This window comes from Aythya marila (genome assembly GCF_965140915.1).
Source record: "Aythya marila genome assembly, chromosome: 3".
In the NCBI taxonomy this organism is placed as follows: domain Eukaryota; kingdom Metazoa; phylum Chordata; class Aves; order Anseriformes; family Anatidae; genus Aythya; species Aythya marila.
This window is the reverse complement of record NC_139044.1, coordinates 20,082,923-20,109,747: the sequence shown is the minus strand read 5'-3', so window position 1 is coordinate 20,109,747 and position 26,825 is coordinate 20,082,923. Positions and strand designations below refer to the sequence as shown.

The 26,825-nt window shown below is 39.6% G+C and overlaps 1 protein-coding gene across 10 annotated transcripts in view; it reads left to right on the top strand.

Moving 5' to 3' along the window:
* ESRRG (estrogen related receptor gamma) overlaps positions 1-26,825 on the top strand; it is a 402,038-nt gene that overhangs the window by 164,476 nt on the left and 210,737 nt on the right. For 2 of the 10 annotated variants that reach the window (XM_082756551.1, XM_082756556.1), the window contains exon 3: positions 6,605-6,663. The exons of 7 other annotated variants lie outside the window; for them this stretch is intronic. Coding sequence is in view for 1 of the 3 variants with exons in the window: in XM_082756553.1 (XP_082612679.1) it covers positions 6,724-6,758 (35 nt within the window). In the remaining 2 variants the exon portion in view is untranslated. Of the gene's footprint in view, positions 1-6,604; positions 6,759-26,825 lie in introns of all 10 variants that reach the window. One more of the 10 variants, XM_082756553.1, reaches the window with a different exon arrangement.

Below are 26,825 nucleotides of genomic sequence, written 5' to 3'. Positions count from 1 at the left end.
AGTTTCTCTGCTACATGGAGGGGAGAGGAAAGCTGCAGGTTGTGGCTCTGCCTTCCTGGGCAATTGATCTGTAACACAGACACGGTATCTTGGGGTGTTTTGCTGCATAGAGTTGCACTGCAAGTGCGTCACTTCCCATCTGTTTAATTGGAGCCTTGGGTGACACTTCTCTGCTGCTTTATCCCCAGACAGAAAGCTGATCTACGTTTTTGCTTTAAGTACACTACAAGGTTGGAAAGTAAAGTTGAGTTTGCAGTGAAGCAGATATATTGGCTTCCCATGCTTTGAAGACAAATGGAGTCTCATCCATCGCTGCTATACCAGTATGCTGGTGCTGTTTCAGGCTGCTTTGGGTTAGGATTTCAGTTTGCCCTTCCTTCCTAATGGGGTCCCTTGGTGGAGAATGCCATCCAAGTGCAGGATGGATGAGGTGCCCTAAGGACCTGTATCAGGCTTGCCTTTTAAGCAGTGCCTTGCTGAACTGTGAACTGGGGTTTTCTTGAAGTGCTGTGTGAGGATATGAATTCAACTTTGAGACTAAAAAGGGAACAAATACTACATATGACAGCATGTGTCAGCTTGAAAACACACAGCATTCAGTGGCAGTATTAATATGCATCTAAAATGATTTTCCTGTGGTGTCTTGAGTGTTTCTCAGGGGCCCCTTTCTTTGTTCTAAATCCCTGAGGAACCGGCAGAGAAAAATGGCTGGTGCACTTGCTTCGGCCACCGTCAGAGATGAGCTTGCGGCTGAATTAATTCTGTTCTCTCTAATGACCGGCAGTTACCTCATTGCCAGGGAAATGGCCCCCTCCGCCTGCAGAGCCGTAGCAACTCAGTGTCATTATGCAGGACAGCGCATTTGTCTGATACTGGCTGCCCCGAACACTGAAGGCGATTCTGCTTGCCTGGATCTGGCAGAGGAGCAGATGAAACTTGCCAGTCCCGTGATCCCATGATGTGCTGTGTGTCAGAAGCGTGCACCTCCACTGAATGGCTTTGTCCTTCGCAGTGTGAACCCAATGCTTCCCTCACGCTGTGGGGGGGAAAGGATTTAAGAGAAGTGAGCACGTTGAAATGAACCTGTGTGCTGTATCTGTTGTGATCAGATTCTCATGTGGTAGGATGAAAAGTGTCCTATAATGGAGCTATGGTCAGTCTATTCTGATACGTTGCAATAGCTCACAGGTATTAGGGTGTGAAGTCGAGCAAGTGTGTGTCTTAAGTGGCTGATCTGGGTTTCAGCATTAAGCCCAGCTGCTCCTTCACACACTCTGTAAAATTACAGTATTTTACAGAGTAATGGCCTCACGTAAGGAAGCAATGTGAATCACAGGCGAACTGCTCCAGGATGGTGAGCACTCTCCCTGCCCTTGCCTTTCTCCTCCTAGTCTCTTACTCTCCTTTTTTTAATTTCCTTCCCTCAACTCTTTGCAACACAGGTAGACACGTTCCAGTGTGACTCTGAGGAGGCTGCTACATTCTCGTTAGTCTGGTTCTCTTATTTGATTTTACTGTCTTTTTCACCTTGTCTGCTTAAGAAGCCCATGCTGCTTCAAGTAGCTTTGAATGCACCAGTAAGTGCATGTTGCAGAGTGAGAAGTGAAATAGAGAATGTGTCTTCATCCAAGATTTGGAAGTGGTAGGAAATGACCTTTTGCACTTCTTTTGCTTTTTAGATCTTTAAGCCCTAAGCCACCCTAAATCTACTGTCCCTATAAAAAGCTGCATTTTAAAAGTCTTTAGGAGGCTTGCTGACCTTGCAACCTACTTTGTAAGGAGTCTGCACCCACAGCTATTAAACAAAATTAATTTCAGCACTTTTAAATTGTTAATCTTGCAAAAGACAACTTGCTTGCTCTCCAGTGATCCCACAGGTCGTCATTCTGTGAGCTGCAAGCCATCACCAGGGTTCACGGCTCTGAACATCATCAGTCTGCTCGTGGCCTCCCAAATGCCTTGCAAAATTAATTCCTCTGCCCTCCACTTTCCCTCCCCTAGCAGCTCTCTGAGATCTGGGCACTTGGTGAGCTCTCTGCAGGTAGCAGCCCTTCACTGGTATCTGCACCACAGGTTATTCTCGTTTTAAGGTTACTCTGTCCTAAATCAGTGCTTCCGATCCTCAACTCATGGTAATGAACTTTGGGCAGCAGGACACTAATTCAGGTAGGAAATGACAGTTTTACTGTTCAGAGCGCTAGCTTTTCTATCGCAGGGGCAACGTCTCTTGTAAGTTAAGTTTCTCCATCCCCATGGGGCAAATGTTTTACCAGCTACTAATTTATTTTGTATCCTTTTATGTGATTTTTTTTTCTGTCTGTGGAACTTGGAAATGTTGCCTTTTTTCCTCCTTGTAGTGATATGTGTGGATGCACAGGGGGTGGGGGAAAAAGCGAGTGCTGTATCTGGTATTATCATGCCTGGTTGTCCCTGCTCCTTCCACCTCTTTTGTCTCTGCCACTCAAGCCAATTTCAGCCATCCGCCGACTCTCATTTGGGATAATAGCCTCTCTTTTTACTGTTGTCTTGTCATGTTTGATTCGGCAGCACAAGGGTTTTAAATTAGCCAAAACGTTTGCATGCTGGGCTTACTCGGCTGCCACTACCAGTTGTGGATCCACTAAACCACTTGATGCTGAAATTGATGATTGCTCGGAAGGAATAAGAAATTGTTGGTGGCTACCGGGAAGATTCATTCACGCCGGGCCCCTTTTAAGCAACATAGGGGGAGGGAGAGAGAGATTTCCTTCATTTTCCTGCTGCCTGGCTGGTGGCTGTATTGTCCTTGTGCCAGGTTCCTGCTGAGTGATTACAGTCTTGCTAGGCTGCGTAGTTCCTGTGATTTCAAAATAAAAACAGAATTAAAAAAAAAAAAAAAAAAAAAAAAAGAGGGGAGGGAAGGAAGGTGGGGGGATAAAGCTCCAAAGATTTGCAGTTAAATTCAGTAAGAGAATTGTTATATTTTAACTCACTGGCCACTTCTTTGTTTTCTGTTTGATGTATTCCCCCAGCCAGAAGTTCACCTGTTAGAAGTTTTACCCAGCGGGAGACTCTGTATTGGCCCGCTTGGGTTGGTGATGCTAAACCACAGCTGGACTCTAAGCAGGTTTTAATATTCTCTAGATGAGAAATGAGCTCATCATTAATGGGCTCTGAAATCACCAAGAAAACTTCTAATAACAGCCCTCATGCATGGCAAAATACCTTTTACTTGTTTATACTAGGGTTTAAAGATATGGAGGGCTAGAATTTATTAGGGAAAAGAAAGAAAGAAAAAAAAAAACAACAGCTTGACAAACTGTCTATAGAAAAAGAAAATGATTGAAACTATAGAATTCAATGTTTTGTCAATTTCAGTGACTAGGGATGCGCTTATATCTTAGAACTATATACAGTCACTTATGAAAAGTGAAAGACGAATTTTCTCAGTGGAGTAGATTTGGTTTCTTTTACAAGGGAGAGTATGTTTTGGCTTTCTTCAGGAATATTCTAGTATTACCTTCTGGGTTATGGCAATAATTGGTAATTCAGGTAGCTAGATAGTACATGTACAATGGCTCAGCATTTCCAGATAAAGGCAAATACTACCTAACAGAGAATAGTAGCAATTATAATTAAATAAATAAATAAGTATCTTTGCCATTTATGTTAGTTCCCAGCCATTAAGAAGTGTGGCTTCAAAATTTACAATGCATTACACAGTGTCACAAATAATACCCTAAATATATTACAGGCAGGAATATGACTGCACAGCATCCGAGCCAACAAAAGATGTTCTCATTTGATCTAATATTGCTAACATTATTATTAGTAATATTCTGGCACTTTCTTTCCTGATTACTAAGCCACATGTTCTCTTGTGTAAGATACCCTTTTTCTGCTTTAAAAAAAAAAAAAATCATCTTATAAATTTGAAGCTGCTGGCATGTAGCTTTGTTTCTCTCTTGTATGTAATAAATCTTGAAGAAATCATGTGAATGACGAAAGCTCTAAAAATACAAATCTAAGTAAGAGGGCGAATCTCAGGGGCCCGGCAGTGGAGTGCTGTTGTGCAAGGCTGGAGCGGCAGGTTTCTGTTTGTGCCAGTTAACGGGAGTTTGGGAAGTCGAGTGGCCACAATGGGTTTAGTCCTGTTATCTGTCTCTGACCACTGCACTGCTCAGAATTGCTGATTTCTCAGCAAAATCGTGACAGATGTGTTGCAGGGAAACGTATTGGTGGAGTAGCTGGTGAGAGAGTTAATGCAGAGGATAATAAGTAGCTAAGGCTATGTCCTCCAGCAGACTTTGATGTGTTTTGATAATATATGGGATGGGTCAATCTGCCCTATTAGCAAATGTAGCCAGTTTATGCTCTACATACAAACTAGAGATTTGATAAAGCACTAAATTAGTTTTCACAAGGTATTAGATGTTAGATACTTAATGGGATCATCATGCTTTTGCTACACTTGGTTAAAATGTGTTCTGTAGCAGAGGCATGAGGCAGCATGACATTTCACCAGGAGAGGAAGCGTGTCTTGTGACTGAATCACGAGCCGGGGAATTATGAAGTCCAGCATTGCTCGGCTCCTGGGTTACCCTCTGGGTGATTTACTAGAGTTTTCTCTTCTTGCATCTGCAGAATAACATCGTGTCCTTCCCTTTTTGCTTTACCTCGCTGTGAAGTTGAAGCCATCGATGTTTGTGAAGTGTTGTTTGTTTGTTTTTTTGTTTATCCTTGGATGCAAAGTGTTGTAAGGTGTGAGTAATCGTAATTCTGTGAAGTGCTTCCTCCCTAAGAGACGAATACCATCCAGCTCAGGAGGTGCAGGGGAATTCCCTAAACCTAAGAGCAGAGAAGTTACCAGTTCAGATGTATTCAAGCAAATTTGAATAAGACTCCTTTGCAAAGCATGAAAGAAGAGGTTGAGGGGTTTTGTGTAGTGCTCCCCAGCCGCATCCTGTGTTCACTCTGTGCCACTGTTTATGAGGTAGTTTAGTGAAGCCAATTCAAAAATACGTCGGTAAGATACGGCATGTGGGGACAAGTGTCCTTCCCTACACATGCTGGTGCCTACTTTACCAGTGGGGAACTTAGGAAAAAGAAAGCAACCTTCCCAGGCCCACATGCAGGTCAGTCTTCAAAGTGGGCCTTGTTTGAGTGCTCCCCTCACCTGGGCTTCAGTCCCTTCTGGCTGCTGGTACTGGTTTTATAAGCTTGGTTCTTCAGTATCAAAGAAAGGGATGTAAAATTACTTTTTATTTTATTATTTTTTTTTAAGTTCTGTGGTTTTTTGTCTTCTTAAATAAAAACCTGAGACTGCTGACAAGAGTGTATGCTCACAGCTAACTTCAGAAAGTTGCTTTAAAATCCATCCTGTATTTGGTTTTTGTCACATGAGAATGTTTTAAGTATAACTTTTCCTATTGCTATTTTTTCCAAAGGTTTATAGATACTGTTCTTAATTACATTTGCAATGCATAACGCTGTTTTCTCTAACATCTTACTACTTATAAAAGTAGCCTGTCCCAACTGAAAGAGACTTTTTGTGAAATGCATCAAGAGTGTCACATATGAAATTATCCTGCTTGAAAGCACAGAGGTTGCATCCCAATATAGACCATGCTGGAAAATGACTCAAAATTAACTGACGGCTTCTCTCCTATTTGCACCCCTCCCCAGTCTGTTTTATAGTCGGGCTGTGGTAGGAAACGTATCGTGTATGGTGGCATTTTAGGCTACTGCTACTAATAATCCCTTTGGGTGTTTCATTAGCGCATTATTTATAGGATCGCGAAAGGGCATCCGCTCTGCTTCACGGTGCTACCCGTGTCCCGACGACTGAACAGATTTTCTGAAGCACGGAGTCATGGCCATGTACTCACCAGTCCTCAGGTCCCACTTCCCTGTTAAGCAATGCTTTGAGCTTGAAAACCCGCTTTTTAAACCCAAAGAGGCAGGGACGAGTATGGGTGTGGGAAGTCTCATAGACGAGGCTTGCCTGTAGACTTTGCCTTGTAACACCTCATAAGCCTGCACCTGACAAGCTACTCGCAGCCGGTGGGCTGTGTTTTTCCTAATAAATTCCTTTTTGAACCCACTTGTTAGTCAGGCACTGTGCTCACTAACTACAGCAAGGGCCCTGTGTCTTGGGCATAAATTACTCTTGTGTGCCACTGTCTCTGAGCAGCCCCCCAGTTATGGATTACTTTGTTCTCGACTTGACAGGAACATAATTAGAGCTGTTGATGAAATCTACCAAATTGTTCCTCCGTGGCCTCAATGGTCAGGAAATTTGGCTGAGTCGTATTTGTCACAGACGTAAAGGCTCTAAACACTTCATATTAACTATGTTATTAATGTGCCCTCTAATCTGTCCGCGAATTGGTAACACTCGGAGTGAGCTTGTGCTCTAATAGCACCTTGTGATGAATACATTGTAATGCTGCTAAAAAAGTTTCTGGAGGGTGGAAAAAGAAAATGTTAATCAAAAGTGAATATTTCTCTGCTGTTTCTTTTAATGCTCATGTTTTTTTTAATGCATATTTTTGTTTGTTTGATTTCTGTTTTTAATAGAGATTCATTTAGGCTTTACATTGACGGACCCTTTTTTGTTCTATAGGATTTGCTGACATTTTGGCTGTTTCATTGCCAGAGGAGGCTTTGTGTGTCCCAAAGGAAGTGAGTGATCTGGCCATAACAAATCCTGCCAAAATATTTTAACACCGTTACGATTTTCTAATGCAATGCGTAGTGAATGTGACTAGAAAAGGATGGTGAGTTGATGAAGGGGATTCGTGCCCTCTCCTGTGCACTTGTCTGGTGGAACGTGCTGGCAGGAGCCTCTGGGGTGGTGGGAGAGCGCAGCCAGGAGCCTGTGGTTTGCCTCTCGAAGCGTATCGCTTCAGAGGGATGAAGTGTGAGCTGCTGCTGCAAGCTGACGTGTCAAATGTGGGTCCTGCTCTTGAACTTTCCAAGAGTCCAGGGTGGTCGGATGCGGGGTTTTAGTTGTTGATGTTAAATAAATGCATTTTGGCTGCTGTAACTGTGCAGTATGTTAAAACAAGGAAACGTGCTAGGTACTTGCAGATGAGAAAGATCCTAGTGGCTGACTGTCCTCAAAGCTCACAAGCCACTATCTGGGGTAAAACAAACTCTCCACTGCAAAACAAAGGGAGATGCCAAATTTCAGCATAGGTCTGACGATCATTGAGGTGGTTCTTAACTATTTGGGCAACTGTGCCTAGAGAAAGTATTAAAGCACAAAAATGCTTAATTAGGAATTTTCACATGTAGCGTTCAGGGGATGATGATTCTGACAATGTAATATTTAGAGTTGAGCTGGAAGTATGGGAAAACAATAACTTAGATCCTTGAGCTATTCTCTAAAGAAGCAGGTAAATTAGCTTCTGCTTTTCTAATATCTTGGTGATTTGCTTATATTAAATTTAGCGTCCATTTCCCCTGATTCTCCCCCTTCTCCCCCCCCCCCAAAAACAACAACAACAACAAAAAACAACAACAACAACAAAAAAAAAAAACACCTCCTAACCTTGCAAAACATAACAGAGTTGAAAATGACGGCTGTTATTCTGCAGTCAGCATGTTTTGTCCCCAGCGTACACCATGCTGGACTACTCCTACCTGGTTTCTAGGATAAACTCGCTTTTCTTTGGTCACTCTAAATTGACATACATAAGAAGAAGCAAAGCAGCTGACCACCCCTGCCAGCAAGTTTTGCTGAAGGGGAGAAAGCCAACAAGAAATAGAAAAGTAGAGCATGCCTGCAGCTTTGGATGTTGATCCTTGTGCTTTCACTGCATGGTCCTTACTTGCTGACCGTTGAGCTGCTTGCAAGACTGACTTGTGTTGTCAGGTGCTCAGACCGACTCAAGTACGTTCCAGCCTCTCACTGGTGATGACTTTTCCCATTTTGATGATTCCCTGTCGGCTTGTCTTTGAACACAGAACAGAGTTGCAGGGTCCCATGCTCATCTCCAAAGCCCTTGATCAGTTTTTGCTGGGCCTGCTCCATGCAGCCCAGTTCCCGGGGGCAATGATGTTGCTGCCTCCAAGCAGAAAGTGTTAACCTGGGGGTTAGGACTTATTTAGAGATTTCAGTCTATGATCTTAATGTTCGTAAATGAAATGGGAATCTAACTCTATACCTTTCTCATGCAAATCAATCTATTTCTAGTAATGAGCAATTTAAGGTGTTTTTTTTTGTTTTTTTTAAATATGTAGTTGCCATCTCTGGAAATCAGGATCAGAATTCAGGATGCTCAAATTAGGTGTTAGTGCATGCAGATACTCTGGTGACTCTATTATTAGAATAAAGTAGACCAGTACTTTCCCTGTATCTGTTTCTTTTCACTGCTTTTGTCTCTTCTTTCTCAGTTCATTTTGTCTAAATTTTTCTTTTGTTCTTTAATTTCACCCTTTAATTCATTTTTACCAAAACCATGGGAATTTGGAGGGCTTTCTAAATTAGATCACATTACTTACAGCGTATTGAAAACTGAATTCCATATTCTTTTGACATAGTCTTGTTTTTATCACTGCTTTGAAATGGTATATTATTTGGGATATTGATACCCAGAAACACACTTTATGCTGTCCTGGCTCTATTTCATTGGTCTTTCACTACTAATAATTATTCTTTAAATAAGAGAGCACCACATTATCCTTGAACACTTATATTTTTCTGTTTATTTTCAGTTTCTTGTGGGAACATCATGATATGCATTCTGTATATCCAAATCTGACTTTCTTTGTGAAGTAGACTGAAATGTATCATGAGCAGAGCACCCCAAAAATAACCTTAATTCTGCTTTCACTTCTTGTTTAAGAGTAGAAAGCAAAAATACTTCTGCAGAAACCAAGCTGGTTTGAGGGGAGGGTAGAGCAGGGGGATAATATCAGATTTGGGCCCTGGAATATTCATTTGATAAACACTGCGTGATCTTACAGTGTCAGCTATGGAGAGCATTTGCTAGTAGACGGTCATGTTTGAAATCAGGATTCATAGTTAATCATAAGAAACAGGCTTATCACTTCATAAACTCTAGGACAGCCTGTTTTCTTTTCCAAACATTTAAATTGCTTGGCTGTTTTATGTATTAAAACCCAATTATAACTTTAAGGGTATTTCAAAGAAGTTTCAAAGCTGTTTCCTTCAGGAACTGTACCTAGATTGAAGCCTAATCTCTGAGTAGTTCATATGCTTAACTGCATCTCTTCTGTATGTTTGATTGTTTGTTGTTTGTTTGTTTGTTTGTTTTCTGGAAAGATAGGATTTTGAAGAGTCTTCATTACCAGACTGGCCCATGCAAATCTTTAACAGCCAAATTTACACGCATTTGTACAAATGTGCACACACAAGCAACCCTCACTCCTCCCAGCACACACTTTTACAAATCATTCTGTAAACTTTTTCAAAACATGCTTTGTGTTGAGGAAAACGTGTAACCTAAAATTAGCAAAATGAAATCCCAGTGTGGCTCTCAAACTCCAGAATACAATTTAAAAATATTTTATTTTCTTTCTCTTTAGATATAGCAACAAAGGAAAAGTAAAGGTTTATTCCATTACCTTTCTTCTGCTATGCTACACAGACTGTATGCAAAACAAATTCAGAGAAATAAAAAGCAAAGAGTCCTGCAGGATGAGTTGTACATTGGCAGGAGTTCTGCTAGTGGGACGTATGGGCTGCTTGATGGAAAAGCTTAAGTGCAGCCTTCATGGTTCTCAGTGCAAACTTAGTACTTGAGCTGACATGGTATATATTGGTGGTATTCTCCTTCTGAAAATTGCCACTGAATGTGTAAATCCTCACCGTTTCTCAGAGTACAGCTGCAAACGTGATTTGGCAGAAAGTCCAGTTATGAAGCTGCATGGTACTTGACCTACATGAAATCATAATGTTGCAAAGGGAAAAAAAAAATACTGTCCAACAGAATAATAATTTAGATTATTTCTTTGGATGCTGATTTCTCAGCGGAAATGTATATGTGCATCCAATCACACTCTTCTTGATGAAGAAGTGACCACTGTAATTGTATACATTGCAGTAGCTAGGGAGTGTTTTACAAGATGAAGACCAAAAAGGTGCATGTGAAACTAACCCCATTACGTGACTGCTTAGCAAAGCAATGCTTTTGCTCAGTGTTTTTACTGAGTGTAGGAAGGTATTTCTACTGCATTTCTAACACCTGTTGGGAGTTAATAGAGCAGTGTTTGGTAACTGTGATGTTCCCTGATCGATGCTTAGTTGCCTGTGGATAGCAAGGAGTTGAAAAGAATGTCCTTAAGATGGAGAAATCCCACTTTAAAGGCCAAATGAGAGAGAATAATGTTCTGATTTAACATCAGAAACAGCTTTCTAAAGACTACCATGGGCACAGGGTCCCCATATAGGGGAAGAAAAAAAAAAAGGCAGTTTGTGTTTAACAAAAAGAAATAAAATAAAAGGGGCATATGCAGTTGCTCACCCTTCTCACTGTGTGCCTTGCAGTGGAGCTGAAGTTGAGATAGTCTGCTGCTTCTCTTTGTGAAGAGGCTGTATGAATTAAAGTTCGCAGAGATATTAGGATTTACTAAGTAAAGTCATACTTGTCAATAGCTCCTCTTGCTAGATATTTAAAGTTCAAGTGCTTGTTTGCTTTAGTTAAGTGCTCTGAAGTGCTTTGAAGCATTGGCCCATTTATATAAACAAATAGAGAAACTCTCTGATAGTCTTCCCAGTGTGTTACCCAATATTTGGTTATCCTTCCTCAGGTCTGAAAAAGAATTGCACTAGCAACTTCTGATACATGTGAGTCTTTGTTAATGAAGTATTATATTAGATCATTTGAACACACATTGTCTGTGTTAAATACATTTTTCTGTCGCATGCAACCATGAAGAAATAGAGGGAAGTCAATAGCTCAGAAAGAGATTCATCCAGAACTTAAATGTGACATAAGAAGAAGCTGAAAGCCTGAATTCCTTTTAGAGTATTTTAAGTAGCAAGTTAATACTATACTTCTCTCATATTTTCTGTCTTCCTGCTCAGCTGTGCTAATTCAAGAGTCTCTTTCAGTTCTGAGAGTAGTGCAACTAAATTTGAACAGGTTCCCAAACCATGGGAAAATCCTGTTCACATGTGTATGGCCTTTCAGAGAAAAAGAGGGAACTACCAATGTTAAAAAAAGATTGTGAAGGTGTTTCCATGCTTCCCATAGTGTTTTGTGTTCATGTTGTAGTGCATTCCAGCTAGTAGTCCTCATGGTAGCAGCTGTCCCATGATGACGGTGCTCTTCTGTAGAAATATCCCTTGGCCTAATGATAATTTTGTGATACCGAAAGCCTAGGAACATCATAAAATTCTATGTTGAAAGTTAGCAAAAATCAGCAAGCCAAATCCTCTTTCATATGTATAAAAAAATATTTTTTTACATATTCGGATGTATAAATATAAGCCTTATTTGGAAGAACCCCTGGACAGAAGTTATTCTGTAAGGTCAAGGCAGTTCAGTTCCAGAAGCTGGATGTTGTCAGAACCTAACCCCCCAAAAGTGCAACATAACATGATCATAGAGATGTGGCTGGATGACATCTAACTAAAAAGGCATCTTTGATTAAGAAGAAAATAGTTTGCCCTAATAATTTTGATCTGCATGTGTTTTCTTTTTATGTACATTGTGAGATTCAGAGGGTGTTATAAGCAAGTGGATTTAGAGCTGTTGCTAATTTAAGCTGCATTTAATAAAACACAAGTTTGAGGTATCTTACAAATCAGTGAATGTGGCATAGTTGGAAGATTGCTTTTGTCAAGTTTGATTAGCTCAAAGAGAAACCTTTTCTAAATATTGGTTGTGAGATTAATCAGGCAATGTAAGACCTTGAATTATTCCTCATCACAGGAAAACAATGTAATGTATTATCTTGTCTGATGACAGGAAAATGTAACTTGTGAGTATTTAAAATTTATGTTTTAAAGATTGGACTGAAGTAAAAACTTTCAGGCCATTTTCTTTTAAAAAATTACTTGTTATTTCCCATATTATGTTTTACTTTCCATTGCGTATTCCCATACTACAAGCTGATAGTACCAACATCATTACAATGAAAGATGTTCTCATTATTGACTCCATTCTCAGTTAATTATAAGTTTGTCGTGTTTTAATGAGTAGGATTAAACTTTCATATTCCAAATATATGTCTCATGTTGCTTGCTTAGAACCTTTCCAAAGAAGACGGTTGAACCATTTCCCTGAATAGTGTGAACAAGAAATATTTTGTTTCCTCACACTAAAAAGTGTTTACAGTGTTAACAAACATTTGCAGAAAAGCTTTAGTACCTCTGTCTTGGAACAAAGTTTGGAAATTTGGGCAAAGCCTTTCCTATTCTTTTCTAGCTTTCTGTCACAATCAGAAGTTAACTTCACTGAAATAAAGACTCACTAATCCTGTAAATACAGGATTGCAGGAGGAAGAATGCTTGTGTATTTCAAGTATACCCTAATTTTCAGAGGCTGCCCTTTATTCCTCTTTAATAAATCTCTGCCTCCTTCTATAGCCTTAAAAATAAAAATAAAAAATAAGTGATACTTTGTACCTGTACTTAATTGCTCTTTCTTTTAAAATGTGGTATGTTTGCAGCAACTCCTTATACCTTTCAGATTTAGATGTGGTCCAACACAGCTCTGCAGGGAGTCTGTCAGTCTTTCTCTCCGAAGTTCAATGTTCATTAACAGAGCCTGTTTGCTCGTTATATTTTCTAGCAGAAGTTTTATGCTTTGTCTTCTTTTCCTTCCACAACTCCAACACCCTACTCACCCATACAGATCAAGTCCTTTCTCAGAATGCTTGTTCTTTTGCTTATGTGCCTATAAAGCAACATAAGGAGGATGGATATGTTCTAGCCCTGCCATTGCTGGAGTGTTCCTGCTGATTTCAGTATGGCCATGATTTTTTTCTCAAATCTATTGATAGTAGGTGCATATTGCTAACAGGTATATAACAATAAGCACAGATCCTTTTAAGAAGGCATTTATGATGATATGGGTAGGTTCTGGCACCATGGCTGCATAAATCACAGCAGGCTCTTACCAAAGGGCGTAGATCCTTACCAAAAAGAAAATCTTTCATTAAATACTTTTTACGTTGCTCATTTAATCTGTAGCAAATTAAAACAATAATCTTGCAATTTCAATAGCAATGTCAATTAATATTATGGCTTGGCTAATATCACATGAGCATAATTTGAAGGGAGTTAAATCAGCGTGCCCCTCACCACGTATGAACCCAAAGTCCTGGGCAATGTTGGGCAGCAGCCTCCAGCCCAGGCCATTTCTCTTGAGGCCTGTTAGTGCAAATAGCATGCAGCTACATTTGATTATTCAGGGCTTCAGAAGGATGTGTCTCTTTGGTCTCATTTACCAGATTGGCTTCTAAGCGCTGTCACCTGGCCTGGCACTCCTTTACCTAGCAGAGCTGTGACAAGATCTGTTATGGTGGGCAAGGAAGTCTCTTGCTGCATGTGGCCACTGTAATTATCACAGAGAGGCACCTTTATTTAGCAACTCCACATCAGTATTACTGTTACAAAGACCTCACGTTTGGGTGCATTCGTTTTATGCCTAACCTGTCAGTGGTGTTGATGCCCTGAAGCCTGATCAAGGAGTTAAACTTGTGCAAAACTTGCTTGATCCCAAGCTTTGCACATCAGTTTAGTTTGGTATGAATCTCTTCATAGTGCTGTTTGGAGGAGCATGTGACACTCCGTTGTGGCTTTTGCACTACTGAAGGTGAGCTCCTGCATGGCAATGGAAGTTTTATACTACACCTCCCCATTGTCCATCTTCACACATATTTTCTACATGTATCATTATTATCATCAGCATCTGTCTTTTGACTGATGATTTATTCGTCTCTAGGTCTCTGTCCCTTTACACAATACTAGATCTAAAATTACATCTGTCTAGAGAGAAGTGCACGATCTCAAAGATTTAATACTGGTTTCAAAATTTTATTGCCAATAACTAAATGTGAAATTGCTTTAAATTAACCAGTAATTATTTAGAAAGAAGTAAGAAAGAGTTAAAATAAATAAATAAATAAATCCCTTTCCCAGGCAAACTAGGCCCCCTTCTTCCAACAAAGCTGTTGCAGGAGGTTTCAATGGCATGAATAAATGTATTTCTTTTAACACTTTTGTTGCTTAAAATGCTATTGTTTCATCTGAGGTGTGAGGAGATGTGCTAACCTTGTCAATGTGCGTGCACTAGAGCAGAAATGATAACTGTATATGCATTTTTTTTCTTTTTTTAACAGAAATACTGTGTGTGTGTATGTATGTGTGCCTGTGTGTGTGAGAGAGGGGGAGAGAGAGAGAGACAACTTATTTAAATCCTGAATACAGTCAGACCTCATATGCATTGTTAAAAAAAAGCCCTAAAGAATTGCATATGGATTAGGGGGATGAATATTCTATTATTTCAGTCTGTTCTGCTGATCTTCTTATTGTGACTTTGCGCTTCAGAAATCTGCCAGGAATTTGGCTTTGCTGTACTAGGCAGTAATTTTAAATGTGTATCAAGCACTTGATAGTGTATGATTTGCGTGCTGTTGCATTCCCATTCCCTAAATTTTCCACCAATTTATTACTTTTTTCATACTGTTTTAATATTTCAGGATGATGAATATATACAGCATCATTAAAGGTAAATAAAAAATGCATGAAATTAAAAAATGGAATATTAGATGTTTCTTTGCTGTAATCCCTAGGTCCAATAGGAATGAAATGTCTCTGTTCTGTCAAGTAATCCCTAAACATGATTAGGGACCTTGTAGTTTCCACATAGCCCACATAATATTTGTATCATATAAGCCTATTTATGTAAGGTTTGAGTAAAAGTTGTTATTAGAAGACCTATAAACCTATTTTACAATTCAGAAAGATATTCTTGCCTCTTAATCTCTCTACTTTTATTATTTTGTTGGAGTTGATGGCAATATGTCCTTAATTCATTTTTCAGAATTCTGTTACATCTTTTGGGTACTTATATGTGCATTAACGATCCCAACGAAATGTATTTTTAAGACAGAGCACTGAGTTCAATAGTTCATCTACTTGCGTAGCTTCCTCTTAAAGCTGTGTAGGAGGGGATGTGCACCTCCTTCTAGGTCCTTTTGTTGACATCCAGGTTTAATCTGAACTAGGGGTCAGAAGATGCAGAGATTTTCTCCTGATTTTGGGGAAGGGGAGATGGAAAGAGTGAGAGAGAGGATTAATTTTCTGTTTAATTGATGTTCTATATTATCAATGATGTCTGATGCTTCTGGCAGTATCACAGAATGAGTTAGAAATCAGTTTCTGATTTGACCTGCCAATAGCATAGCATAGTTTTAGGGAGAAAAAGCTTGAAAGAACAAGAACATAGGAAAAGTTTTGAGCGACGAGAGAGACGATAGCTGTTTCCAGTTTAGCATCATTATTTCCTGTTGTGACAGAGTTGTGCTGGGGATGCAGTAGCCTCGTACTTCCTATTCCCTCCTGTGTCTTCTTGCCTGTGCAACAGAGAAGCTTGTACTTGCACCTTGTAGGCTCTTGGGTGAATTCACTAATGATCCGAAGTGTTCCAGTTCCGTGGTAATACAAGGAAGAGCAATAAGCATCTTAAATAAAAACAGTGACATACTTACTTCTATGGTTTGACTAGGCTTTCACTAAAAAAAAATATTTTTGTGTGGAAACAAGGGTCAGCTGTGATAATTCTATATTTCCCATGAGAAAATTTGAGGCTATATAAACCTTGGGATACCTGTTCAAAAAACCCTGTGGAGGTATACATGTATTTCTTCGGCATTGCATTGAAGCTTCACTTTTACTTCATTTTCAGCAGTTAGGATGGCATTTGAGCAATAGGTCTATTCTTGTATTTATGAACTGAGAGAAGCAAAACTGCTCACTGCTGAGCCCAGGGATCCTCTTCCAGGAAAACTGAGATCAATAACTGTTATCAAGTCTACATTTATAGGGAGTGTTAAATGACCACAAAGTCCTGATGTTCATCAATTAATATGGTGTGCTTAATACTGTGCTGTCCACCCCCCTACACCCTGCTGTAGTCAGAACTTTTGATCTTTGCTATCATTTTAAACAGTCACTTTCAGTTATCAGCATTTCTTTTTAACTGGAGACACTGTATTGGTGCCAGTAAGTTAAAGGCAAATGACGCTTTCCCTTGCCAACCTCCTCCCTCCTGCTAGCAATGGAAGGTAGGAATGAGATGATAAAGCTCAAGGTTCGTTTTGTGTTCAGAACCAGGGAATTGCAAAAGTAAGCATTTTGGTACTCAGCAACGAGGCAAGGGCATGCCCCAGCTGGAATGGTGCAAAATCTGAAAAGTGAAAATAAAAGCCTTATGCGCAGACTCATTTTCAGATGCCTTTATTGCCTCAGTTTAAGTGGAAAAGAGGGATTTGAAAAAGAGAGAGCTTAATTTAACAAAATAATATTATGCTTTCAATCCTTAAGATGAATGAATTATTTGGATACTTAACAGTGTAATGTCTTTGAATAATGCTGGTACTTAAGCTAGAAAAAATGATATTGCAAGTGTGCTGTGTTTGCCTCATGATGTTTTTACTGATTTCACATTTATGGGAAGCAATATCATTGTTGCAAAGTTTCCAAATTGTTTTTTACACAAATCTGCAGAAATTAAATCTCCTCCTTGTTATGAAAATGATGTCTTGAGATGCTGGTATAGTAGCGCAAGTCTGCAGAGACAATAAGCCCAGTTCTTGCAGATATTGTGTGTCCAATATTAATAGCTGCGCAAAACCACGTTAGGTATAGGATACCATACAACAAAGTAAATCAGCATATGCTTAAGTGCAGCATGTGAGCAGTAGCACAGAAGTCTCATAGGACCTCTTGTGCTTAAAGTTAAGCCCACGCCTCACTGCTTCCATGGAGAAGAATTTAGCCCACGAAGTGGAGTAGTGTGTGATGCAAGAATAATGGCAAATTATGTAAATTGTGAGTCTGCAGAGAGAACATCACAAATCAATTTCAGGCTCGAAGAAAATAACTTGAATGCAGATTTGTGTAGGCCACGTGAAGATTCCAGAAGGCTGTGCTTCCCACTGGTGCCACATATATCTGGGCTGTTGTGGAGGTCTTCAGCATAAGCCTGAGGGTGTTATTCCAAACTCTGTTCATAGCAGCTTCAGGAAAGGGCCACGTCTTTTGTCTGAGAGACAGGAAATGGTTCAGATTGTCCTGCTGGCCAAAAAGAGACATCTGGTAGAAACAACAGTGGTTTTGTTGAGGGACTTTGGTCTCTTGAGTAAGAGGGAAATGATTGCACCATTCGTCTTCTAGCCCCCTTCAGGAGGGCTGCCCAGCCCCCAGCACTGCTAGGCTCTCGAGGGCACAGGCTTTACCTCCAGGGGGTGTCCAGGCTTCCTGGTTACCCACCCTTACTCCCAGAATTATTCCCAGCTGCTGGGAATCCATGCTAACTGGGGTGACACGCAGACCCACCATGCCCAGATCCCTGCAGTCAGCCCTGTAGCACACCGCCACTGATGGTACCGTGAAGGCCACCAGGCATGGTGAAGGCCACCAGGCACGTGGGCTCACCAGACCGGGACAGGCTGCAACGCTCCACTCTAGGTATGTCCATGCTCCAGAGTGGGGTGTGGTGCCAAATTATGTTAACACTGGTGTAAGAACTGCAATAAGTCTTCATAGCTGGATTTAAACTGCACAAAAGTGCTGTACGGGATGCATTCAAAGACAGTGACAGAATTAAGCAAGAGTAAGGTATGTGCATGACTGAGTTTTACAAATACAAATGGATCCCGTCGATGAAGGAAAACAAGATGGATCAAATTTTAAGACCTGGGAGCTCGTTTACCTACATCAGATGTTTAATGGGATGCTTAATTTGATTCCGTCTTCAAAAACTACTCACAGTAGTCACGCCACTGACTCCATGTCTGTGTAATCAAGGTCTCCGTGCACATCTAAGTCTTCATTTACATGTACAAATAACCATCAATTCATACTGCTGTTTGACTGCAGTGGACAGTTTTAGGTTCAAAATGGCAACTCCAGAGCTTGGGGGTCTTCTAGCATTATTTCACTGTTATAGAAGTGAGTATAGACACACTTATGCCAGTCTACATAAATGAAAGCTTTTTAACTCAAGTTGAAGAAGGCTCTTCATTGTTATAGCTAGAAAACATCTCTTTTCAGTAAGCTTAGATGTTTCTAATTGTGTGATTTAAGGTTTTTTATTAAAACCAGAATATTAGTCTGTATTCTGTACAGCCTAAGGGCCCCATTAGGTGAGTTTATTTTTCCAGACAGAAAAAAAAGAAAAGAAAAAAAAAAGGTGGGAAAAAAGTTGGAACGGGAGGACAAGAGCAGCTGTATATATGTTGTAGTAAGTACGAGCCACTGTATACTTTATTCTTTCTCAGCACTGAGCACATTTCTAAGTGGGAAGTCAGCAGTCACTTTTGTCACCCTTTTTGTTATTTTTCTTTTTATCAGTCTCATAATGTGGATGAAGGAGGGAATGTCAGATGTAGATTCATGAAATTACTGGTGCTTCCTCATTATTTTTACTGTGGTATTTCTACACTAGCAAATTATCAATTACATTAAGTCTTTTTATTTCTTATGCCAGGGTTATAACAACTAAAATTAAGGTAGTTATGCTCACAGTCCCTTACACCACACATTCTACTATGGGCAAACTTTTGCTGTTTTCTCATAGTAACCTTTACAATACAACCAACAAACATTATTTCTGTTTTAATGACTCTGAAATAAAGTCATATTTAAATGAAATGCAGTTTGCCTCAGCAGGGTTCTTTGAATTTATGAGCATTTTTGTCCCATATCCTACAATAATGTGACAAATATTATTTGCATTTTTACTGTTTTCTTGAATACTTTTAAACACCCATTTTTAGGAGACTTCAGATTGCTTTTGAACATATTTGAATGCATTTTTAGCTATCACCAAGCTTAAAATAGGAACCCTTTTTTCAGCTTATCTTTATTAAACACCTGTAAAAATCAGTGGTATTCTTTTTTCCTATAAAGCTTTCTTCCTTTAACAAATGCCAGAAATGCTGCACAGTTTCTTCTAGTATGGGCTTCTTTTCTTGGCGGTAATGGGCAGTAAATGGTCTGGTAATGTCCAAACCATATACACATTTACCAATCTGAATGTTATAAATGGAAACTTGAAATTGTAATATATCTGTTCCTTAACTATAATGAATTAATATTTTCCCATATTAGACAACTTTCAAAAAATATTATCCATATTTTAAAAAAATAGAAGTGACTTAATTTATACAAATGATCATGCTTGCAATAATCTTGTTATCTAAAGAGTAGACAGCTAGGCCTGACAGTCACCAATTAATTATATTTTCTTGTCAAATTTTCACTTTGATTTTTTAAAATCAAAGCTATTCTTTTTTTTCTTAGTTAAATACTTGGTTTTAGAAGAAATATTATTCATCACCTTTCTAATCTAAAGGTACACTAGCAGCTTAATCTTGCTGCTCTTGAAGGTAGCTGTCCCAGTGATTTCATTGAGTGCTTCATCTTGCCTAGGTAAGCTTTGTTTTCTTTTGATTCTTTTTATTTTATTATTTTATTTTATTTATTTTTTTAAGAATGAAAATTGTCTGATCATTTTAAGGCAATGTTTCTTGAGTTAAATAAAATAAAAATAGTCAATCGGTGCAGTTATTATACCTCTATATAATTGTACTGAATTTTCTCTAACATTCAGAGATGTCAGTGGGAAGATTTCTTTACTGTTGTTATGCTGCAAAAATAACTTCTGTGCACACTTTTTGTGGTCCAAAAAAAAAAAAAAAAAGAGAGAGAGAGAAAGAACCATACACCCTGTACAGATTTTTTGCAAGAAAACCCAAGTCATTAAAATAAGATTGTGGACGATACAGTCTCCATTTTAACTCTGTGCTAGAAGCCAGTTAACATTAGGACTCCGTGATGGAATAACAAGGAAAGGTAGAAGAAACAAGGGAAGATTGCAAAAGTAAATACGCTCAAAAATAAGGAACCAATGTGCTTGTGTTTGTGGCTTTTGATCAAATGTAGGGGATTATTTTCAAAGTACACTGTGGGTTGCTTGAGAAGGGAGAAGTCGCCTGGTGTAATTGGAGAGTGGGGAGGTCTGTACTGCACGGGTTGCTGCTGCTAGTGCCTCTCTGATAAGATTGTAAGAGTTGCCAATATCAGTATTCAGCCTTGTAGCATGTCACGGTGCTTTCATGTGAACTGAACTGAACTGTCTCCTCACACTCCCTCCCGCTCTTCCTCTCGCTCTCGTTCCCTGCACTCATCGCATTGAAGTCAGGGGAAGGAAAAAAAGATTTGAGGATCGCCCAATTTGTTCTGACATAAAGAGATGTTTAGCTCTGTGAAAGGTGGTGGAGGCAGAGTGCCTGACTGACATCTCAACAGTCTGTCTGCTGGGATTGCTCACTTCATGTCCCTTCATATTCCTGCTGTGTCCTGCGCGAGTGCTCTTGTCTAATCTTCACAGTGAGAGCACCAAGAGTCCCTTGGGCTTTGGTGCTCAACACCTTGTTAGACAGGGCATGCAGTGCCACAGCTCCTGCTTTTGTGCTTGCTTTTGCTCTAATGTTTCAGGTTCATTTAAAGTCCAATTAGTTCTTTTTTTTAAAGGGTTTATGAAAATAATGGCATGTATTTCCTAATCGCCATAGACTTCCCCCTGGCAAGGCTAGGTTTGTGTAATATCAAATAAAGACAAGAGGAGGGAAAGAAAAGACCCTCAGTAGGGCAAAGCTTTAAGCAGCATTCTGTGCTTTTGTTTATAAATGAAGATACATTGACCTATTTTGCTGGTTTAGAAAACAGATGAGAGAAAATACTCATTCAACAACCAACACAAGGTATAACACGTTGATAATAAAAGTAAGATGGTGTCTGATGAGGAATGCTGGATTCCATGCCAGGGTCTGAAAGGAAGTTTAGTTGTTTAGGGTTTGTTTGCTTTTACAACGCTGAGCACGTTGTGATGCATTCTGCCATGCCACATCCTGTTACATCACATCAGGTTAGCCCAGGATGCCGAATAACACCAAGAACATGAATTAATGAGAGCTAATGCTCACCTCGTGTTGTTGGAGCATTATCAGGTGCCTTGTTCACTCCAGTTACTATCTGGATTCAGTCCTTCTAAAGCAAATCTGATATTGAAGATATGTGTATTAATTTAACAAATAGAAATGTTGTTTTTCATTAGGCTTCTCAAAGTACATTAATTAATAGATGTAGTTTATTCTTATTAAGCCATTAAAAACAATTAGGTATTGCACTCAGGGTCTTTCTTTGCTCCTTTAAAGGCATATGTTTTCTTCAGGTGTTTTATTGTTGATGACAAATAGCAGCATGGCACTGTCCTCTCAGCTTCCTGCAGATCTGGGGTCCCACAACTGATAATCCAGAAACAAGCTGCACAGGTTCTGGAATATATAGTTGTCACTGTTCAAATTTCCCCCCAGACTCTAATTATGAATGAATATCTTTTAATACACCCATTCTCTTGAGGTGTAATAATGAGTACCGCTATCTGAGAGATTTCTGATGCAAAGTCATATTCTCATGCATTGTTTTTGTTGTTTTTTTAAAAAAAAAAAAAAAGAAAAAGTGTCTGAAGCTTGAATCCTCTTCTGTCCTGAAATGCAAAGACAACTACACAAATACAGTGATTGTGAACAGCTGCATGGTTTGCTTCGGCCAGTGGAGAGGAAGAGATGCCACCACAAATGAGCATACCCAGCTCCTCTCTACATTTTTAGATGTGAGGGCTTGAAATACTGGGGATGGGGCAGAGTGGTTATTAAGGGGATTTGCTTGCTTGGATTCTCTCACTTTTTTCTTCATTTCTGTAGTAGCTGTAGCACAGAAGGGCTAAACTTTTTGTTCTGTTAGCAGCTGGTCACAATTCGAGGATAATGTAGAGACCACACCACACTCAAAGGCAGGGTCTGGGTCAGTCAGGAGACCAAACACCAGTTTTCAGAAATGTAGCTGACTGGGGTATTAACCTAGTAAGCTTTGTGCTGCAGGTAAAGGCCAGATCACACCAGAAAGTATTAAAAAGCAGTTTGGTGATTCTCAGGCACTCAAGAAAAGACTCGCCTGTAAGTAAGGATCAGATCTCTTTTCTTATTATCCAGCATGACTAATAACTGGGCCTGTGCTGCAGCAGATATAATTGATGACTGGATCATATTTATGTAAGAGCTGCTGTCGTGCTTCATCCCCATTTCAATGTGTCTGTCTTCATTTTGCCTGTAAGTTGGAGTCAGCACAAGCAATCATTAGCATCCCTTAAAATACACACAAAGGAGTCACAATAACTGATGTTTTCACTGGGAGAACGCCGTGGGTGTATGCAGGCACACGTAGCCGGATGCCGACAGCTACTGAGATGATCTTTAAGGAACTGGAATGATCTTTAAGGTCCCTTCCATCCCAAACCATTCTGTGATCTTAGTCATGTTTCTTCTATGAACCATGCAAATATATAGGGGGAAATAGTCTTCCTTCTACAGGCAGGTAGGTTTCTACAGGAGCATCTCACAGAAGGACATTCAGAAAAGGGAACACCAAGGCAACACCAGGGCCCGTTGTGCCCACCTCAGTTCCCCTGGTTTTCCTAGACTTCTGCAGGTGTTTCACTAAACAGAAGCACATTGGCAAGTCATTGCCACGTTTCAGGCTGTGATCCAGCATTTTGTGATATAGGTCTACTTTAAACGTGTGAATAACCCAAGAGATGCTCGTGTCCAAGTCACGTGTATTGTTATGTATGTTTGGTAACTTACTGGGTTAAATACTAAACAAAAACTACTTGCTCACCAGTAAATATGCAGCCAGTGCGTATCAGATACTAAGAACTATACACGCGCAAATGTGTTTGTGTGTCTGCAGTCTTTCTCTTTTCCAGTTTGCTTTTGTGTTCACACAGCTTATTCTATAATACTTATCTACACAGGGAACTTGGTTGTTTTATAAAGATATATCTGTACAAGCCTGTAGTGTTAACTCTTGTTGATAATTTCCAAGGAGCTGGTTACAGAAGTTACCGTCAATTTAGCAGAAGTCATGTTAATTTAAAAATTGACCTAAAATACAGTAAATGACTCATTAAATCAATTTAAGAATTGACTTAAAGTACAGTAAGTGACTCATTAGATTAAGCTGTAGAAAGATACCCAATAAGAACAAAAAAAAAATAAAAAATAAAAAAAAAGATAGCTGTAGTTTGATATCCTGAATTATTTTTGTTAAGAATCAAATGATCTAATTACCAAAAGTGGATGCAAGGACATCTGAGTATTACCAAATAACCAGACAGCAAAACCACTAATGTAAAGCAAATGACCAAGTGTTACTGAAATAGTTTCATTAATTTCGTACCAATAATTGAGATTCACAATAAGGCTTTTAGCTAGGAGATGCTTAATAGTATACCAGATACTATTATTTTACTAAAATTGAGTAACTGTTCTATATGTCCCTAGATTTGTTGAATATCATGCCTATATGTTAAACAGTTTTCTATAGTATTTAAAAATTGACATTTCAAAGAGTGTAATAGCATAATGAAATGTAAACTGAAAACAGGAATGAGTTAATTAGACTAATGATCCCTTGACTCCTTTATTAGCCAGCTCTTTAGAAATTGGGATTAGCTTTGTTTTCTCTGCTGAATAAAGACAGGAAGGATGATGTTGATTCTAGTAAATGACAGCACCAGAAGAAATGAGTGTTTTCCTGTTCGTTATAGGTTTCATCATTTAAGACAAAAATTCAGCCTTCCTGCACGCATACCTAATTTTATTACACCTTGAGTTCAGCTCAGGTGGGAAGAGAGAAATCAAAAATAGTGTAGGAACACCTACTGATTTCATAGCAGTGGTGACTTTAAAAGTGATCTACTCTGTGTTGTTTTGGGGCTTTAAACTTTTAGATTCTTAGTGTGAATCTGGGGTAAACTGGGTTTGAATTTAAACGAAGTCTTCAGAAAAGGCAAGCTTGACAACTTTTTTAACTGGGTTTTGAACACTTAATTTGTCCTCTCTATAGGAGAGCGATTTACATGTGTCTCTGTCTTTTAAGGGCTATCAAGAAGCATGAGAATTATCTCTGTAGTGGTTCAAACCATGCATGTACATGCATGCAACAAATTGTTTTTATGACAAATAGGAGGATTCGTATGTTAGCAACTGTTAGTGAAACAGAATCATTAAAACTTCCTGCAATTCCAGACCTTGTTCTCAGGAGTCACTCAGGCCGAGCAAAACCTTAGCTAAAATGCTGAATTATAGGCAGGAAAAAGAAAAACAGAATTTAAATTGGTGGGAATTAGTGTCGATTCACCAGGCTAATTTCTGCCCTTTGAACCCCCGTGTACCTCTTCTGCAGCACATGGAGCGGTGCCGGGATGAGGGAGGGCAGAACGGGAGCCGCTGACAAGTGGCTTTTAAGTTTGGTTTCTTTCTGGTAGATCTTTATCCTGCAAAGTAATGAGTTCCTTGCCTTCCTCTGAAACTTATAGGTATAGAGGGCACCCAGCGCCTTGCAGGATCAGCTCTTTAACGAATGCCTGAAGAATACAAGATTTATCACACAAATGAGGCGATGGAGAGGAGGTGGCAGCAGCTGAGTTATGAAGCTTTTTACTTATAAGCAGGACTCATTTACTATCCCGCACGCCCTCATTAAGCATTCTTTGAGCACCACACTGAAGCAGAAGAAAGAACATCACTGGTTTGTAGTTCAGCCTTAGGTTTTGAAGAGGCATAGCGGGGCAGCTTGGGGTTGGCAGGATGGTGCTCAGCACGCTTGAGCTATCGCAGGTGCTCTTCTTTCTGGAAAGGAGCGTCTTGTAGGATCGAGGGCCACCAGCTGGCTCTAGGTAGCTACATGGTGGCTCTTTGGTATGGGATTGACTCAATGCCCAATTTTGCTGCGCTCCTGGTAGACTATGCAGCCCAAGCATTGTGCGTGGAAGTGTTGAGTGGTACTGGTAGTCCAAGGCCATGCCTGACCTTGCAGCTCAGTATTAATTTGGAGTGGTGGAATTAAAATTTTCCATTCTTTTGCATTGTCATGCCTCACATTGATAAGCGCAAAGAAATGTAAATAAAAAAGACCTATTTCACAACCCTAGCTACAACCTTTTTGTTTTATGACAAAAGACAGTTAATTAGCATACTAGCAGTAAGCAGCCTTCCCAAACTCGTGCTAATTATGTATTCTGTTGACCGTGACTCCAGTCATAAGGTAATTGGCTTGCAGCAACATGACATTTCAAATCATCTCTTGAAATTACATCAAAAAGCCAGCCTGTTTTGTTTTGATAGGGGAACAATCAATTTGATAAGTGGTAACACAGCTCATTGTTTCACATTAATTAGACTAATTGCAGCATGTTAGCCTCTGAAATAGACAGAACTTGGAGAAGACAAAGGCTGTGGCCTTTAGCATGCAGTGCATGTGGTGGTTCCACTTGCTTGCACATACTGTAGGCAGAAAACAGAGTTGTTAGGATTCAGCCTTGCGGGAGGCTGGGTGTTAACAGGGGTTTGATGTGTTATGCTTAATCCACTGGCTTTCAATTATAAGATCCAGGTTCAAAAAATCCCTGAGAGAGGAAGGGAAGAAAAGCCATTTTGATACTAATGGTGCCAGTCTTTTGGTGATCTTGGGCTTTCTGTCTCCTGAAAGACAAAGCACAGATCTGGTAGTGGGATCTCTTAAGCATCTGTAGGTTGTAAAGCCTTTCTATGAGGACTCACTGCCACTCCTGCTTTTCTTGCTAATTTCTGCTGTTTATTTCTCAGTATACCTTAGTTGGACTGTTTTTCTTTTATATTTTTCATAGTATTGCAAACTCTGTGAGGTTGGCAGGGACTTCCAGAGGTCATCTGGTCCAACTCCTGCCCAAGCAGGGCCACCTAGAACAGACTGCCCAGGGCCATATTCGCATATTCCCTTAAGAATAACAAAAACAAACAAACAAAAAACTTGAGAGGATGGATTACTGAAGAGAGATAGTAGAGATGCATAACCCGCCCACACATTTCTAATTTAGAGCATCTTTGCCTGCTATTGAGATTGCCAATTGTACTTATCTCTGTGATGATTTTTATGATCAAGCTGTGTTGTCTGTAGATTGACATGACCAAATGGATTTCACTTGTAATCTAATTGAAATGCAAACCCAGATTTTAAATGATGAAAATTGTAAGGGGTTATCTCAGTCCACAGGCTAGGTTAGCTTTACTGTTCACAGCTTGGGCCAGTGTTTCTGGCACATGAAACCCAGCATTGGGCCACTGTATATGTAAAAGGTGTGCTCTTTGACCAGTACCTTCCTAATGTGTTTGATAAATGGAGTTGTAATTGGCAGCTTCTCTTAAGACAGAAATGACAAGCATCAGACACTAAATTCCAACATTGTCTGAATGTGATGAAATCATCTGCGGAAGGCCAAGTTTGACTTACCTTCTACAGCTCTCTAGCCTACCTCAGTTTAAACTGAAGGATCCATCAGGGTGTTTCAGCTCTACTAATTATCTCTAGTCAGTGAAAAGTAACCCAAGCTTAAAACAGTAAAATACAAAAATAAATGAGAGATTGTATGTGGGTGCGCAAAGGGTGGGAATCGTTGATTATCATGGAATTGCTTACACAAAAGCTGTAATTCTAGAGTTGCTTTCTATGGAAAATTGTTTTTCAAGTAAGGCCAGAA